Source organism: Symsagittifera roscoffensis, chromosome 2, assembly GCF_963678635.1.
Source record: "Symsagittifera roscoffensis chromosome 2, txSymRosc1.1, whole genome shotgun sequence".
NCBI classification, from domain to species: domain Eukaryota; kingdom Metazoa; phylum Xenacoelomorpha; order Acoela; family Convolutidae; genus Symsagittifera; species Symsagittifera roscoffensis.
The window spans coordinates 10244976-10263316 of NC_087063.1; the positions used below are offsets into that span (position 1 = coordinate 10244976).

The following is an 18341-nucleotide window of genomic DNA, read 5'->3' on the forward strand; positions in this document are numbered from 1 at the left end:
CTGAGATGAAGAAAGGATTTGTTTATTACTAACAATTTGCGTATTTAATAACTAATTTTTATTTTTTATTTCAAAAAACGTTTTTTGTAGATATCTTTTTCAAATTTACTGCAGGTTACAGGAAACGACTAGTGATGTTTTTATCAGTCGTTATTGTACAATAGTAATTATAGCGCCTGTAATTATTGATGGAGATTTTTCTTCAATGATAATGTGCCAGCAAATGAAAAACTAAATTCATTGCTAATAAAACTGTATATATAAAAGTTTGTGTTGGCTTTTGCCGTACGACCATGAAACTTATGGGTAAGTTCCGTTGTAGTCATATATCGTCTCATGTCCGAGGTTTAATTCCAATACCAGGTAGTTCTCGTATTGTTCGGAATAATGGCTCTGATCTGTTGTGTCGTAGAGACATTTGAATTAAATTATTATCATGTAACATTTTTGTGAATGTTTGTCTAAGTCTAATCTATTTTTGGTTATATCATGCAATTTTTTTTCCTTAACGTCTTATTCGAGACTTATGGTCGCACCGGATGAGTTGGGATTGATGTCTAACTCATAGAGTAATTTCAGATAAGGTACACCGTCTGCCCGTCACGCTATCTTATTTTCGGCCGGATAGATTCGTGCAACTTCTTAGTCTAATACTGATCTTAATCTTACTCTTAAATCTCTTAGCCTCAATAGATCTAGAGTATACTGGTTTGTTACGAGTCGGTCTATTGGAAAAAGAAACTAAGTTGTAAGTTAAATTCAGAATGCTCTGGTGGTGAAATTACAAGAAATTACAAGTAATTGCTGAAATTACAAGTAACTTAATTACAAAAAATTTAATGTTTTTTTTTCAAGTATTGCTGTTTTTTGAGCGTGGTGTAATAGTATGATCTGACGACAACCTAAAAATTAGGCATAATCGAGAATCACAATAATTTAGGCAAATCGGGCAACCATTTCGGGAGGGGGAGGGATTTGCGGACGCCCCCTCTCCCCTTCAGGGATTCGATCCCCTACCGACCCAAAGGGTCCCCCTTTGTATTACTTTGAAATATCCATATTTGGTGACGAACTCTATCAATTCTCTAAGAGCCAATATATACTAACTTTTTGGAAGGGGGTAGCACCAAAAAACGCGATTTTTTGGTCAAAATTTTCCAAAAGGAAAAAGAGCCGACAAACATATTTGGTCTTCACATCTATGCTTGCAAAACCCCTTACGTCAGAAAATTGATTCTTTTTGAGCCAAAATGTCAAAAATATGAATCTTTCTTAGCAGCAACTTTCCGTATGTACGATTGAGAAAGAAAGACTGATGCAACTTTTCGAGAGTGAATAGGATGTAGATTTTGAGAAGGATGCACTTTTAATGAATAGGAAACTTGAAAAGAGCCGATTATTGATACTCAAATGCAGCACCACATCCATTGTACTAAAATTGAGAGAATTTTTTAAAACATTTTAAGAGGTTCTCACGTTCAAAGCAATGAGCAGCTGAGAGAACCCAGTTGGTTGCAATGAGAGTCCCCCCACACATAGATGCACCCCATTGGAACACTGTTTCCACTTGCACGTAGAAAGGCCTGGAGGGCGAATTGTACCCGTTTGCTATAGCTCTTTTGTCATCTACTGATCTTGTTGCAGAGTAGCTTGAAGATAAAATTATTGCAGAAACAAACGTTAACGTCATCATTTTAATGTTTCTGTTTTTTGCTGTTTTTCTGGCACGCACAATTTACAGCAAAAAGTAGTATATTTATATAGTTTTTATATTTTTACCAGCAAATTTTCAATTGAGAAGTATTTAGTTTTTTGTTACACATTGCGTGCGTATTTTTTAAAAAGTGGAAAAATTTTGGATAAAAACACATGTGCGACTTTGTCTCAAGAGTCAAGAGATAATTTGACTGATAACTTCTTGAAACTCGATGGTCACTTGATCTCGATCGGCACATAGATTTTACCAAAGTACTTAAAAGCTGCTGGCTCTTTTTCCTTCCCCCCCCCCCCCCCCCACCTGCAAATTTTTACAAGTAAGTTTGTTGACCACATTGTCCGATTGTTTTGAAAATTGACATATAGACTGATTAGGCCATGGCAAACATATCTGGTCTTCATAATCAACCTCGTAAAACCACTCGTTACACTAAAAAATTGAAGCTCGTCTGAGGTGGGGGGGAAGGAAAAAGAGCCAAGCTGCTGAAGATATGATATCAGAAGGAGGGGTGTCTTTCCCATTATAGCCACTCCAGTAAATTATAGCCCTCTTTTTCCTTTTCTCCCCACCGGCAAATTTTTATAATTAAAATTACTGTTCAAATTGTCCGGGGGGGGGACCTATAGCCAGCCTGTAGCCCCTCCAGTAAATGACCCTCCAATACAAAATGAAACAAACTTGCACAACGAAAAATCATTTGCATCACCATTTATTTATGCATAATCAGTAACTTGACCCACCGCAAAGTTCAGTACTGACAAAAAAAAGCAATTTATTTTCTTTTCCTTAACCTCTTTTCTGGCTCTTTTCCACAACCCCTCTCCCACACTTCAAATTTCCAGTTTGGCTCTTCCCCCCCCCACCTGCAAATTTTTACATGTAAATTTGTTGACTACATTGTCCGATTGCTATGAAAATTTGGCTCTTTTTCCTTTTCCCCCCACCTGCAATTTTTTACATGAAAATTTGTTGACCACAATGTCCGATTGTAACGAACACTTACATACAGACTAATAAGGCCACGACAAACATTTTGGTCTTCATACTCAACCTCGTGAAACCACTCGTTACACTTATATATTGAAGGTCGTGTGAGGTGGGGGGGAGGAAAAAGAGCCTACAGTTTTTACGGTTAATACACGTATCACGTATTATTATGGCACGTGTATATGTGATAGTACCATGCAAAACTTGAAGAACAATAATGTACACCATGGTTTACTTAATCACTGTGCGAAGTTTCATTGCACAATTACAAGGTTGAAACAGTTTTTCAACATTGAAAGTCAATTGTGAGGGGAGTAAAAAAGAACAATGCACGTTTGTATGATTGCACTTACAAATTGAAGCACAACAATTGTTTTAATGTAAAAAAATACAATTGGAGGGGATATAATTTGTTGCTACTAAGCTGGGGCTATAATGTAAAAGACCTGATATCAGTTGTTCATCGTGTAAAAATGGTTAATTGCGTTAATTTGAGACTGAAGGTATTAAAAACAAATTTGCTCACAATGGTTTGTTTGTTCACCATGCCACGGCTCATTGCATTATGCCAGTGTTAAACTAATTTTGAGAAAATGAAAATGCAATCTAGATTTTCCGGTTCAAATGAGACGAGTCCGATTTTCACTCTAAAAAATTGGTCTGAATATTCCATCTCAAGGAAATAATTTCTCTCTTTCAGTGGAAGTCTGATTTGAAAATGTCTGTTTAAAACTTAAAATGTGTAAATTTTATTGCATTACTGCTATCAAATAAAATAAGTTTTTCAAAATGAAATTCAAATGAGGATAGACATGATCACAAAATGTAATGGTTAGGGCGAGTCAAACTGTTCAGCAAACATTGTTAATTACGCCTTTTTCAATTGTGCTCACTATTATAACTTTTCCATTATCTCAGAAAAAATCTGTACCATTTCGTTTCCCGTGTTTCAGAGAGGTATAAAACTTAAAAACTATTGTTTTTAGTCTTTTGCCTCTGTGAAATACGGGAAACCAAATGCTACATTTTTTTTCTGAGATAATGGAATAATTTTTTGAGGTGACCACAGCTGAAATTGGCATACTTGACAATGTTTGCTGATAAGATTGACTCCATTACATTTGGGGCTAATGTCCATACCCGTTTGAAATTCAATTTGAAAATTTTGATTTTATTTGATTGTAATCATGAAATGATATTTTGCACATTTTCAGTTTTAAATAAACATTTTAAATCAGACTTCTATAGGAAAAGAGAAATTAAATATTTAGTTTGTTTAGTTTGTTTCCATGTTATGTTAATGCTCTGTTACAGTTATTTAATCAAAATTCGTTGCTGTTATACCTTAGTCCCTCGTGTAAAACTTGAACGTCTGTTTTTCTATAATCAACTTCCCTTTTGTTTTGTTTGAACTGTTTTGTGACGTATTTGAATCACAAAAAGTGTATATTGCTATTAAGCCAGTTGCTAATTTTGTCAATTCGGGATAATTAACGCGCGATATATATATTGTGTCCTTATATCTCGTGTAAGCGGTGGATCGATGCATTCCAAATTGAATTAAGGCGAGTCATTTGTTCTAGTTATTAGAATATGAGATGCTAAATATATCCAGTTGTAGTTTATCTGGGAATACAAAGAACAAAAATCTGAATGATGAAAAAATAAATTTGTTTTCTTATTGTTCCGACTTTCGGTACGAAAGTAACGGAATATTTGTGCTCGGGGTGGGTTTTTTTTTTCTTCAGACAAATTTCGACTTTTTAACTAGCCATTTTTGACGGAATTTTTTTATATCATTCGAAAGGTATTGTTGTCCTGAGCTCAAATTTGATAAGATATTTCACCTGTGATCATTTTTCGTAAAGTTTTGGGGGTTTAAAGGTTGCCATTTTGGCCAATTTGGGACAATTAACGCGCGATATATTTTGCGCTTTTAACGCGTAAGCGGAGAGTTAATCCGTCTTAGAAATCGTTCCAAATTGGTTGAAAGAAGCCTATTTGTCATAATTGGTTTGCTACAAGGAGCGAATTAGATTCTTTGTACTGTATATGACGTGTGGGGGGATGGTTTTCATAAATAATTTTAGAAAAAAATTTTTTCATTTTTTTTAAATTTCATTAAATTTTTTAATTTTATTACTGCTCCATAAACCTTAAAAGGCAGTCGGAACATTCAGGGCTTCGCCCTGATACGAGCAGTCTTGTTTGGCATTTATGCGCGGTCAAATTTTTCAATGATCTGCGCTGATATACGAGCAGTCTTGTTGCTCCGACTTTCGTAACGAAAGTAACAGAATATTTGTGCTCGGGTTGGTTTTTTTACAAGCCATATTTGACGAAACTTTTTAATATCATTCGAAAGATACTGTTGTCCTGAACTTAAATTTGCAATTTATATCCTCAATTGTATTAGCATTGTTTCAATCTTTGACCGACAATGTCCTAATTACCATGACTAAATCTAATATAAGTATCAGCACGATCAGTCTCGAAATTGTTTTGCAACAACACTGGAAATAAACTTCAATCAATGAACTTTGTTTTTCGTTGGTCAATCGGGTCTAGCTAAAAATGATAGCTTATGTTTTAGGAAAGGTTATGCTATCACGGACTTCAATTTTAGTCAGAGGTATAATTCAGACCAGCAACCCTAGTGAGTAAACTGTTTAAATAACGTGATGGTGGCGTATCGTTACACGTTGTTACCCGTTCAGACAAGAAATGGTTACAATCGATTTTCTAAACTGTATAATTAACGTGATGATGGCGTATCGTTATTAATTAATACCCATTCTGAAAAGAAATGGCTCGCAATCAATTTTTCTAAAAATGAAGCGAAAACCTAAAAATAAATAACTTGAATCAAAGTAAAATCGATATAGTTTAAAACAAAAATATAGCTTATAATGCTGAATTTCAAGATTTTAGTAGCTCAAAATCAATTTAAATTTGTTTTTAACCATTTGTTTATGATTAAAGTTTATGCAACAAATATACTGATTATATCAGTTTTTTTAAACTTTTTTCAACTGTTCGGGTAGTTGTTTGGCCCGAAAGGAAAATGGTGATATATTACAATGCGTGGTAGCTTCAGTTCAATAGCTAGATCGCTTTTTGTTATACTTCGTACATTAATTATAATTTATTTCAAAAGCCATATTTTTCAGCAAAAAAGTGTAGATATCGAGTCTTAGAATAACAATTCATTTGGCAGAGTAATGTAATAACAAAAACTATCTAAATAGTAGAACAACTGATTAAAAATGAAATGAATATATTATGCATTATAGTTCTGAAATTTAAAACATGCACTATTCTCAAAATTACCACTTATTGTAAAATATCACCAGGAAAATATAGCTAAAATAAGAATTTTCGGCTTAACAAAATCAAAATTTTTGCAGCTTAAATTTTGATAATGATATTAGTTGTTCAAATAATTTCACGTAAATTCATTTTCACTGCTGCAAAAACCCCTAAACACGGAAAATTCAAAAGAGATTGTCTTAAACACAAAATTTCGCTTTAATAAAAATCTACACAAGTAAATCTAGCTTTTTGTAGCCCTCCTGGAGGCTTTCCTTACATACACAAGTTTGCTCAAGTTTCGACACAAAATCAAAAGTTATAGTTATTTTGATGAAATTTAGTTTATTCCCAAAACCCAATTAAATCAATTTAAATCAATATTTAAAGCAATTTGAAGCAATGAAATCAAAATATGTATCTGAAATAAACTATATAAATATTAAATTGTTTCTAACCCTAATTTTTTCAATGCTTTTTAGGTATGTAGTAACCCAATGTAGTAACTTCTACTCCTGCTTCAAGTTTAAATTTCAAAATTGGCGGTTTCATGCAAATTTAGCGTTTTTTTTATTCTTGATTGATTGAGTAATTATTAATAGTAGAATTTCTAAAATCCCGGAAAATTTCTCAAATTATTGAAATTGGTTTCGTTTTAAGATTTTCAAACAATTGAGCGAGTTCATATTCTCCAAAAATTCCACAAATTTAGGATTCAGAGAAACACAAATAGTGAATTGCCCTACCCTGCGATTGGATCTTAGATAGCGACCCGGCAGGGTATTAATTCTTTGTTTGCTTTGTTTTGAAAACTCAAAACTCGGCAATAAACCATTGTTTAATTATAATTCAAAAACCAATTTTATGTTCCAGTGCTTTTTTTAAATTAGGATTAACATTAATTCATGACTGACGGCCACTGATTTTGCGCCTTTCAAGAGTTGGTGTTTAATGGGAGCTTGAACCTGGTTTCCCGTTAAAAGTCGTATTCCTCTTGATGCAAAAGTGTTTGAGTATATATTATTACTGTTATGAGCCGTTTTTTCACATTTTCTAACCTGTCTTTCTAACCTTTTTTTAGGTCGACAAATTTTATCTTCCAAGCTCTAACAATTCACTAAAAAGATCCCGTTTTGGCAAAATTTGTTGAGCCACAGGCAAAATTTTGACAAAACCAAAAAAGGCGCTCTTAAGACAGCTTTGACCAAAACATCGTGATCTTTCGCCCGTCCCCCTCAGAAATTGTATATATTGGCGCCAAAAGTGCTTTAAATAAATTTTCGGTCAGAGCAATGTCTTCAGTTGTGCTCTAGTTTGTTTTCCATGCAAATTCTGGTACCACAAAAAAATATCACATGAGTTTGAGTGATATGTCGTTTTGATGCCTGCCTTTTTGATCAGGATTCGAAATAAACAGAGAAAACTTCAAAAACTTTTCTCAGTAACGCGAAAAAGTTTGATAGTTATTCCAATCAACAAATAAAAAAGCTAGCGCTTTGAGCAAAAAATAGACAGTTAAACAAACAAATAGTAAAGCTAGCGCTTTGAGCAAAAAATAGAGAGTTTTACAGATTCCGTTAGCGCTTTCTCGGCGCTAAATTGAAAAAAAAATTCTCTTGAAATTTTGGCTCTTTTCCAATTTCCCCTTTGATTTTTTCTGGAATTCAATATGCGAAAGTCTATTTAAATAATTTTCCATGTTGTAAATCGCATCAAAACCTGTCGGCGTGAACAGGTGAATAATTTATGACAACTTTTTTTACATGCAAAATGCCGTGTGAACAATTTTTGAGCCCCTTAATTTTGTAATTGTACCAGGGGTTGGGAAACTGGAAAAGAGCCGAGTTTTTATCTTTTTTTTCTTCTTCCCGCACCATGGATGAAAATCGATTTGAGTTGTGTTTTGCTGCCAATGTTTATAAAGTTGAAAATTAATCTATTATAGTCAATTAAGAAAGGAATCTTTTGCCATTTAAATGGATTAGATTGCCCTTATATTGCCAAAAATTGATTATATTGCCACTGATTATTTTGCCAATGGGGGAGGTTGTGGGTTTCTAAGGGACAACCCCGAGAACCAACCACCTCACCAAATTTAGCTCTTTGACACCTCACCCCTTTGTCCCTTACAATTATTCATGATGGGAAAATCAGTGGTGGGAAAATCTGTTGCAAACCTAAAACGCAATTTATGCTACAGAATTTTGAAAGCAAAAAAATCAGTTATGAAACTATTATTTTACTTCTTCTATGGAATTTCGAAACCAAACAACTTCTTCATGTTACGAGATAATGTTTAATCTTAAACTGCCTGACCCGCACTTTAGAGGATTCATATTTCAGAGATCTTTTGGTTCTCACTATTGTAAGTGGAGCAGAACAGTGTCTTCTTGTGTGGTTTAATTTGTTTTCCACAAGGGAAACCGGGTACCACTAATAAAAATCAAAAACGATTGAATTTTTAATCACTTAGAATTAGAAATTACCGGGTACCACTAATAAAAATCAGATAAGATCGAATTTTTAATGAATTAGAATCCAAAATTAACAGAGAAAACTCGAAAAACTTTTCTCAGTGTCGCGCAAAGTTTTCAAAATATTTTGAAAAAGTTAAGCAATAAACAGTTTTGCAGCTTTCTTTAGCGCTTTCCCGGCGCTAAATTGGGGACAAAATCTCTCTCATTTATATCAATTTTGTATAATTGTAAAAAAACGTTGATTTCGTTTCCGTTATATTTTTTGCAAAATACCTGTTTTAACTAAAAAATCAGACTAATCGGATCTACTTAACAATCTCCAACCCCCCTCCCCTCCCCCTTTCAAGAAAGGGGGGAGATTGTTGAGTAGATTACTGGCAGCAAATTTTTGACCAATCAGAATGCAACAAAGTTCGAATTGACATACAACGCTCTGGTGCGAATTTACAGGGGTGGCGATTCTTTATTAGAGACAATATTAGATTGTTAAGTAGACCCGACTAATCTTTTAAAATCGAGTTTTTTCCTCCTTCCCGAAATGAACTTCCATGGAAAAAATTAGTTATGATTGAGTTTTATTGTCAGTCTCTGTAAAACTGAAAAGTGATCGCTTAATTAAAAATTTGAATACATTTGTATGTATGTATGTATGTATGTATGTATGTATGTTCGTATGTTCGTATGTTCGTATTTATGTAAGTGTGGGTGAAAATAGTAATTCTGACAGGGATCGCGCGTCATAATACAAATTATGGCCAAAACTCTATCAAAACGCTTTTTGGGGGTCAAGAATTACAAAACGGTGGGGTGGTTCTGGTAGGGGGTCGGTCTGGTGGGGGTTAGTGATGGGTTTGTAAGGGACAAGGGGGAAAACGTTGGAGGAGGGAGGGTAAAGGGTCAAATAGCTAAGCGTTGTGGGAGGGGGTTGGGGTGATTGGAAATGGGCGGGAGTAAAAGACAAGAAGGCAATTGCTGACGGGTAAGATGGCAAAGGGGAAAACACTTAGGGGTTGGTTGTGGGAATGAAATTGCTTCTAGAAATCGAGTAGTCCGTAAGTTTTCTGCACTACTCATTTGAGTAACACAGAAATTATTGCTAAATTTTGCGCGAAGCGAAACAAAAATGAAGTGGAAAAAATTGATTCTAATTAACGGATGTTAAATGGAATATAATTAACTTTAAATTTGATAAGACAATGGATTAAAATTGATTTTTTGATCCATTTTGATTTCAGAGGGCAACATGGGAGTCGATTTTAGGGTTGCTTTTTCGCACGCTCACCAAAAAAGGACAAAACTCTCTGGAATAAAGACTCTCCTTATGACCGAAACAAAAGCGGTTTCCGTTTTAACCGAGTGCGTCTAAAAAGGAGCTGAAGATTTAGATTTTTTTTGTGGAATTGAGACATAAAATATTACCATTTTTAACACTAAATATAAGATCATGAAATGCTTTTGTGCCGGTTTTGTGCAACATGTTACCAAATATCGGATTTGTATCAAGTGAGTTTATTGAAAAGCGCAAATGTCCTCACTTCTACTTTAAAACATAACTGAAAATCGTATTTGCTGGAGAGTTGGATTGAAAACATGTTACATTATTATAACTTAAGTGTTTCATAAAAACTTAAATTCCATAAAACCTAAATTAATTTGTAAAACTTTCACAAAAATCCAAGTTCCTTGAAGGAACTTTCTTCACTTTGTTAAGCAGACTTTTCCACTCATCTTCCTAAGTTATGAACAACTATGGATCGATTGGTGAGAAGTCAGACATGGAGAAGGATGACATTAGCTTGTCGGATCCAGGGGCCAAACCGGGCAATGGTTCCAAAAAAGACCAAAACTTAGACGATAAAAGTGCCTCGACGTCCATGGATCCCATTGAGACTCCTATTGAGGAGGCCCTGGAGAATGCAGGGCTCACCTGGGTTCATTTTAAGCTCCTGGTGATCATGGGAGTGATAGTTATGAGTGATTACATCGAGTTGGAGGTCAACTCACTACTAGGTAAGGATGAACTTATATATCAGATATTATTCACAATTTTTTTTATTTTTCAACTTTTATCAAAAACATGCAGTCACAATACCTAGGAAATAACTATTAAATGTAACCACATCTCATGTTTGTTATTCCAGAATGACTTCGGTATTTTGACGTAATGTCCTGAAGCCTATATAATTTTCTTGTGTGCTTGTGTGAGTGCGAGTACGTGTGTGCGTGTGTGTATGATTGTCAGTGACATCTACGGTTCCTACGCAGTTAATAAGTTTGTTCGTAAATTAAATAATTAGGTCCTAAAATAGTGCTTAATCATTTCTGTAGACACAAATGCAAAACCAAAAATGCAAAAACTCCCCACGGACATTGAGCCCAACTACCATCTGTACTATCCTAGTTACATGTATTTTTTTCTAGTTTAAGGGCGAGAAAAAAAAACTAATATAAAAATGAGTTTTTGTATTCCGACTTTCTAAAAAACTTAGGATTGGTGTGGTCTTCTGTATTCAGTCAATTTTCGGCGATCGAGAAAAAAGTTTGTAACAAAAACATTTTTACACCCATCGGAGATATCGACCCTGAAAAATTAAAATTAAGAAAAATATATTTCAACTACGATCATTTTTTGCAAAGTTCAGGGAGTTTGAAAGTTGCCAACTTGGCCATGCTCTGGACTATTTTACGGGCCTTTTTATTGCTGAACGCGTAAACGCGTAACTCGAATTGTTTATGCGTGGAAAATTATATCGCGCAGCAGTATCGTTTCAAATCGACTTGAAGCTAGCTAATCGGTTGTTTCAAATTCGTGCGACTCAAATCTTGCACAGTTAATCTTTGATATTGTCGAAATTATATCGTTTGTCAAAATTTTCTTTTCTCAAATTTTACTCGCTGTGGAATAAGAGGCTGTCTGAACATTTAGGGCTTCGCCCCGATATATGGGCTGTCTTTTTTTCCGACCTTCGTAAGGAGAGGAACGGATTATTTGTGCTCGGGTTAGTTTTTTTTTCTTCAGACAAACTTCGATTTTTAACTAGCCATTTTCGACAACTATTTTTTATATCATTCACAAAATTTTTGTTCTACTGAGCTGATATTTGAAAAAAAAATATTTCACCTGTGATCATTTTTCGTAAAGTTATGAGGGTTTAGAGATTGCCATTTTGGCCAAGTTGGGACACTAAACGCTCGATATATTTCAATTCAATCCGTCTGAGAAATCGTTTCAATTTGGTTGAGGGAAGTTTATTTACCATATTTGATTTGTTACTAGGAGCAAAATTTATCACTTTGTACTTTATACGGCGTGTGGGAGATGATTTTCACAAGAAAACTCAAATTTAAAAAAACTCATTTCAGTCTTTTTTTTACATTTAGCTTTTTCATGCTCTTACTGCTCCAAAGACCTTGAAAGGCAATCGGAAAACTCAGGGCTTCACCCTGATACGAGCAATCTTGTTTTTTCTTTCGAATTGGAGCTTCAAAAATGGTAGCTTTTTGCATTTTACATTTTGGAACGAGTTTGCAGCTTTAGCAATCCCGTATATAGATTTTTGAACTGAAAATGATCACTTTGGTTTAAAATACTTTTTGCAAAGTCGAGATTGAACAGCCAAAATTTTAACAAAATACTGCTTATAAACAGACCTGAGTAGAAATCGAAACTTTACTTGAAAAAACTCAATTTTTAAATCCAAAAACTCATCTATTTTTTAATTTTAGGACAAATTTTGGTAGAAACTAACCTTAAAGGAACTTTATATCAGATGGCTACATACTAAAAGATAGCACGCGCTAAAACATAAGTTTTTTTACCACATCGTTTTCTAGACTCTATAAAATTGATAAACAAACTTCAAGCCAAATATAGCAAAGATTCATGTTTATAAGATAAATTGAGACTCAGAAAAATAGTTGCGCCCAAAATTTCTTCTTGCAATTTTTATGCTGATAAATTTAATTCTTTCTTGGGTAGCAAAAATTCAGAGCTGTAATTTTCTATAAATTATTTATGGTTGAGCGCAACAATTCTTACAATCCTGTGAAAATCACTGCAAAGTCAACTCGGATCAAGTGGGGTCAAACTTTTTTTTCAAGTTTTCGATTTAATAATATTTTTGTTACCACGCAATTTTTGTCAATGTGAATAAATAACCTAGTTTAACCTATTTTTGTGAGTTTTCCCCTAGGTAGTTTTTTGAATATTGATCATGCCTTTTGAGTTTTTTCTGTTACCTTTGAATCTTTCGATAATAACCATAAGTTCATTTATGGTCTAATGTTTTTTTTTTGCAGTTTGTCTGCTGTTTTTTAACGGTTCATCTTTTTTCAATTATTTTTCAAACTTCTTGGGTTTTTTGGTTTCGAAAAATTTTTTTGTACTAATGAATTTTGAACCAAATCATTTTTTGCTGCGTCCTTGAGGGAGTACCAAAACACAGAATAAACCACACGTGTTAGAATGTGTTCCAATTTAACTCATTTTATTCTTTTGACCTGTTAAATTTAGTTTTATTTTGAATACAGAACCCCTAAAATCGATGTTAGTTAATTTTCTGAAAATTCTGACGATACCGAAACTTTTTGAGAATTGATATTGAGACCATTTCTTAACTCATCTTTAGTTGGCAACTATTTCTTTGTAAAGGGAATATATCTGACAGTGTGCGAAACCCTCGTGCCAGAAATACCGGTTGCCTTAAATTTATAGTATCCGAACTGATAATGACACTCGAAATTTCTAAGGTTTTTAGGATATAACTCAGCATTTTTGGGACAGTTTAAAGGACTTTGCTTGATAGAAGATTTTGGTGCACTCCGTGTTTCTTCCATGAGAATAGCCCCAGTTTTATGATATTTTTTATCTGTAGGTCCTGTGCTGCTCTGTGAGTGGGAAATTTCTGCCTTCCAGGAGGCTCTTCTCACCTCTTCTACTTACATCGGAATGTGTGTCGGGGCCGCTTTGTGGGGAAAATTCTCCGACAAATACGGTTAGAGAAAAGTTGAAAGCTGCTTTTTTGGTTTGAAGCGTCAAGACGTTGGCAAGAAAAATTATTTATAAAATCATATTTCGCAAAATCCCAAGATTCTAGCCCCAGTACTTAGTACCAAAAAATAGTCAAAGGTTATTTTTTTTTTCAAATTCAATTGCAGGGCATTGATTTTTTTTCGCACTCTATATTAAAAAAATGTCAGAAATGCTTAAAAAAATTAAAATTGGTTCAAGTAAAAAAAGCTACCCCCAAGAATAAATATTTCTTCACATTTTTCAAAAAAAAACAACGGAGATCACAGCAATTTTATTAGTACAACAATGAAAAAAAAAACAATTCATTGTATAAAAAGCCAATTCACTATCAATTGGCGCGTAAAATGTGGCAGGCAGACACAGGCCAGAGTCCCCTAACCAATAAATTGTGAATTGATAGGAATAACAACCTAGATTGTTTTCAAGTTTTTCTTAAAGCTCAAGGCGTCAAATATCTAAAAATAAAGTATGTCAAACTATCAGTAATTTGAGTGCATCACCGTTTTGTGTTTATATTTCAGGTCGGAGGGTGGTGCTCCAAATTTGCAGTCTAATCGGAACATTCAGTGTCATCGTGAGTGCCACCAGTCAGGGTCCCAATCTCTTCGCAACCTCTCGATTCGTCGGCGGATTTGCAGTCGGCGGAATGCACATCGCTTACACATTCGTATCCGAATGCTTCGGTGCTCGGCTGCGCGCCAAAGCCGTCTTTATTTTATTCATCGCCCATTATAGTGGTTCAATTATAGGAGCAGTGCTGGCATTTTTCATGCTTCCCGAAGGGGGTTTCGGGGGCTGGCGACTATTCATTATTTTCACGACTACGCCGATGTTTATGATATTCATATTAGTGACTCATTTTTGCCCCGAGAGCCCCAGATTTCTTCTCATTTCAGGCGAATCAAAAAAAGCTCTCGAAGTCATACAGAGCTTCAATAGAAAACAAAATGAAAATATCATATTGGCGCCTATTGTAGTTAAGAACCGAGGCTCAGTTGGCGATTTATTCAGGAATTTGGAACAGTCCATACTTTTGGTGTCAATTTGCTCAGCTTTTTTCTTTCTTCGTTTTCAAAGTCTGGGACTCACTTTGCTGTATTACGAAAATTTACAAAATCCGAATGCTGACCAAAACTGTGACATTTTTGTCGAGACTTATGAAAAAGAAAACGAATGCGAACTTCTGAAATCTTCTGACTACTTGCAAAACATTTTGTTCACAAATGCTCAGCTCGTTTCCGCAATTGTAAGCACGACTTTAGCTGACGCTTTCGGCCGAAGGTTCGCAATGTATTCCACATCATCACTTGGTACAATCTCTTTGGGCTTGCTTCTCTTTTGCATGCCGAGTATTCTGCTCACGTTTTCAGCAATGGTTGCCAAATTCCTTATCTTAGCTTCAATAATGGTGATATTTTTGTATGTAAACGAGCTCTATCCTACTTACATCCGATCTCTAGCGCTTGGCTGTGTCGAGTCGGCTTCTCGGTTCGGCTTGATTCTCTCCCCGTTCGTCGCCCAATTTCTCTCCAAAACGAGTTATCCGATTGCACTTTCTATCTATATTTTGTCGGGTGTTGTTGCGGTTATTTTGTTGCAAGCTGCAAAAGAAGAGACCAAAAATCGAGTTTCAGAGGATTCTGACCTGATAGATGAAAACTTGAAAAAATGAGCCTTAGTCTTCGAATAAAAATATTGATTTTAAAATATGTATTTTCCAAATAAACTATTTTATGTCTCAACAAAATTTTCACTAATCTTTTTAATACTGGTTCGGAAAAAAGTTTAATACTGGTTCGGAAAATTTTAATACTGGTTCGGAAAATACTGGTTAATAATCTTTTTAATACTGGTTCGGAAAATTTTTGCCGAAACCATTGCGATTCAACACAGTTATGTTGCAACCCAGGGTAAAGGTAGAATTATAGTGGATTTTGGTAAAGTTGGTTGGAAGCGAAAATTAGTACATGCAAAAAAGTAATTCCAAATCAATTCAGCAGCATATTTAATTCCTGCTAAAAATTTTATCGAAAAAATGTGTAACACAAATGGAGACATGCAGTGTCGAGTGTCGAGATGTGAGCAGATTTCGGGATGCAATTAAAGCTGTTGCCTATCTGGTATAAGACCCATGTTGAAAACACAAACAAAACACACAAATTTGAAAAGAATTTTTGTCCAAAGCATAGTTTTTGGTGTCCAGTCAATAAGACTAGAACTGTTAAGGTGCCAACCGCTTTTGGTGGGATTTCAAGGCGACGCTAAACGCAGTTCTCCACAGTGTGTCGTCTTTGAGAAGTTTAAACCGCTTAAATTCGAACTAATCAGTTTACCAGTAATAACGCTTATTTATCGCCTTAATGTCCTGCCCTCTTAATAGCATGTCGTCTCATTTACCTAGCACCATAGTTCGACTTTCTACTTTGTGTGTTTTATTGATCAAAAAAAATCACAGAAAATTTTTGCATGGAGTGTTTTATTTTTCAAATAAAGCACAAAAATATATCGAAGGTTGAAGATGAAATGGGGTACATTTCAAGATTTTACGCATTTCATGAATTAAGTTTTTCATTGAACGCTTTTCATCAATTCTGTGAATTCTCTTTTCGTACTTTTGCAGGGCTATGGAAACTGAATTTAAAAAATCAGTTTTTTTGTCATTTTTAAGAAAACTCTTCATAAAGAGGGCTGAAAATTCAAAATGTGGTTGATGAAATCTATTCGACATCATTTAGGCTGAATGAAACTTTTAAAAACGAGTTTTTTTCTAGTTTTTTTCTAGTCAAAACTCGTTATAGACATTTTCTGGGTGCTGAAACATATTCATAAAATGTTTGATTTGAATTTTCGTTGAAAAGTTATAAAATTTGACTGTGTTTGCTTTTTTTTGTCAAACGACTAAAAAAAATTTATCATGCCAGGAAGGGGCGGATCTAAGATTTTTTACAAGGGAGGGGGTGATTTGCAAAAAAAAATGAAATGATTTTTTTTATGGATCGACCAAACTGATTTTCCTAGCTCTCACATATCACTCTAAAGACACCAATATGACAAAATTTTCTACGCTGCGGTCAAATTTCTCAAAAAAAACATGCCAAAAAAGATGTTTTTAGGCCGTTTTTGAGTATTTTGAAATTAGTATATATTGGAGTCTAAAAATTTTAGGGTCCGTCAGCCAACATTGGAGATCCAAGAATAGTCAAAGATGGAACTTTTTGGGTCGCCATATGATCGAAATCTTGAGGGAGGGGGGGGGGGGCGGCCGCTCTCCCGCCACCTCTAAATCCGCTGGCGAGGCCAGGAAATGATAATAATTATTCAAGATTTGCAAAAAAAATTGTATGAAGCTTGCCTGATATGTTTTTAACTTTCAAAGCTTTTCATTTGAATTTGAAATTGTATAAATAGATAGATAGTTTTACAAGATTTTAAGCACCCAGAAGAACTTTTAAAGAAACTGATACTGACAGAACAAACAACGGTTTAAAAGAAACTTTTGTAGGATTGTGTGGTTTTATTTCAGTCAAATTTTACTAAATGAATTCGATAACCATACTTGGAGTTTTGCAGAATAAACACCAAAATATTGGAGAAAAAGTTTAAAATCGCAAGAAAAGAACTAATTTGTCCCGTGGTCCTAATAGTGTAAGCTAAATTCCTTTTTTGACCAAATTTTTATTGCTTAATTTTTTGAGACTAGTTGGAGGGCAGTTCGAATCCTAGAGTTTATTCATGATACGAGCAGTTTTTTTAAGCAAGTTTTTCACTGCAAGTTTTTAATCAGTTTTCAGTGCAAGTTTTTTTGTATCTGGCTTAATCAATATCATTGTATACTATTGTGAAACCTCATCATTAGATAATAATTTTCTTTGGCATAATTTCACAAAATTAAAGCGTAGCAAAGGCGTCGAATTAATAAGACTCTAAAGCCATTGAAAACTTATTTAAAATGCTAGAATGTCCAGAATAAAAACAAGACAGCTCGTATCAAAGCGATACCCCACAAATTCCGACTGCTTTTTAAGGTCTATGTATTAGTGTTTGCCATATTAGGTAAAAAGTGATAGATTTTGTGCCTAGTAACGTAACAGTTATGACAAATAGCCCATAAAAATTTATGAGAAGTGTATAAACTTCGCTTACGCGATAATATCTCAAAAAATATCGCGCGTTAGCTACAAAATTGGCCAAATGGGCAACCTTATTCCCTCATATTTTCACGAAAAATGATCGCAGGTAGAATATCTTTTACCTTTTGGACAAAAAAAACATTGTCAAAAATTCTTACATATAAAGTCCAAATTTCATATTTCACCCCGATCACAAGTATTTTGCCACTTTCTCCGAAAGTCGGAACAAATACTGGACATTTTTTTTGTTTTTACTGAATCAATTATGTTCGGAAAAAAGCATTGAAAAAACTCGTTTTTATTTTCATCAAAACTCTTACCAAAATTATTGTGGAAGGCAATCGAGACGAGCAATTTGATTTTTTCCACGATTGAAAGGGCTTGAAAAGTAAACCACGATTGAAAGGGCTTGAAAAGGGCTCGACCCCTTGCGCGTTTCCGTTAGGGTTCATCAATTTGCGTTGAAAAAAAGTAAACTGACTTAAATTTCCTCTGCAAACTTTTACAAAAAGCCTAATTTTTGCCGCCCAATTTATATCTAAAAAGCCCAAAAGTTTCCAGTGATATAAAAGTAATTACCTAAGTTGGCGGTTTTTCATATGCTTTCTATAACAAAGTTAATGTGGTTTCTAGAGCTCAAAAATAATATCGCACGATTGAAACCACAAACCGGCCTGCTACCTGCTAAA

At 34.5% G+C, this 18341-nt stretch overlaps 2 protein-coding genes across 2 annotated transcripts in view; one reads left to right on the forward strand and one right to left on the reverse strand.

The window, feature by feature from the left end:
• LOC134839681 (mast cell protease 1-like) overlaps nt 1-1967 on the reverse strand; it is a 31141-nt gene extending 29174 nt beyond the window's left edge. The window contains exon 1 of the mRNA XM_063855303.1: nt 1477-1967. Coding sequence (XP_063711373.1) covers nt 1477-1693 — 217 coding nt within the window. The 5' untranslated portion in view covers nt 1694-1967. The remainder of the gene's footprint in view (nt 1-1476) is intronic.
• Nucleotides 1968-10044: 8077 nt separating this feature from the next.
• LOC134840059 (synaptic vesicle 2-related protein-like) lies at nt 10045-15200 on the forward strand. Its single transcript, XM_063855711.1, has 3 exons — nt 10045-10500; nt 13365-13484; nt 14044-15200. Exons 1-3 carry the CDS (start codon nt 10230-10232, stop codon nt 15192-15194), a joined length of 1542 nt encoding a protein of 513 aa, XP_063711781.1. The 5' UTR covers nt 10045-10229; the 3' UTR covers nt 15195-15200.
• The last annotated feature ends 3141 nt before the right edge of the window (nt 15201-18341 follow it).

What these genes read in the sequence shown, in the direction of transcription:
- LOC134840059 (XM_063855711.1), top strand. Translation starts at nt 10,230, where the DNA reads ATGAACAACTATGGATCGATTGGTGAGAAGTCAGACATGGAGAAGGAT. An exon ending in GGAGGTCAACTCACTACTAG is followed by an intron (nt 10,501 to 13,364) that starts GTAAGGATGAAC and finishes TTTTATCTGTAG; the next exon opens with GTCCTGTGCTGCTCTGTGAG. An exon ending in AAAATTCTCCGACAAATACG is followed by an intron (nt 13,485 to 14,043) that starts GTTAGAGAAAAG and finishes TTTATATTTCAG; the next exon opens with GTCGGAGGGTGGTGCTCCAA.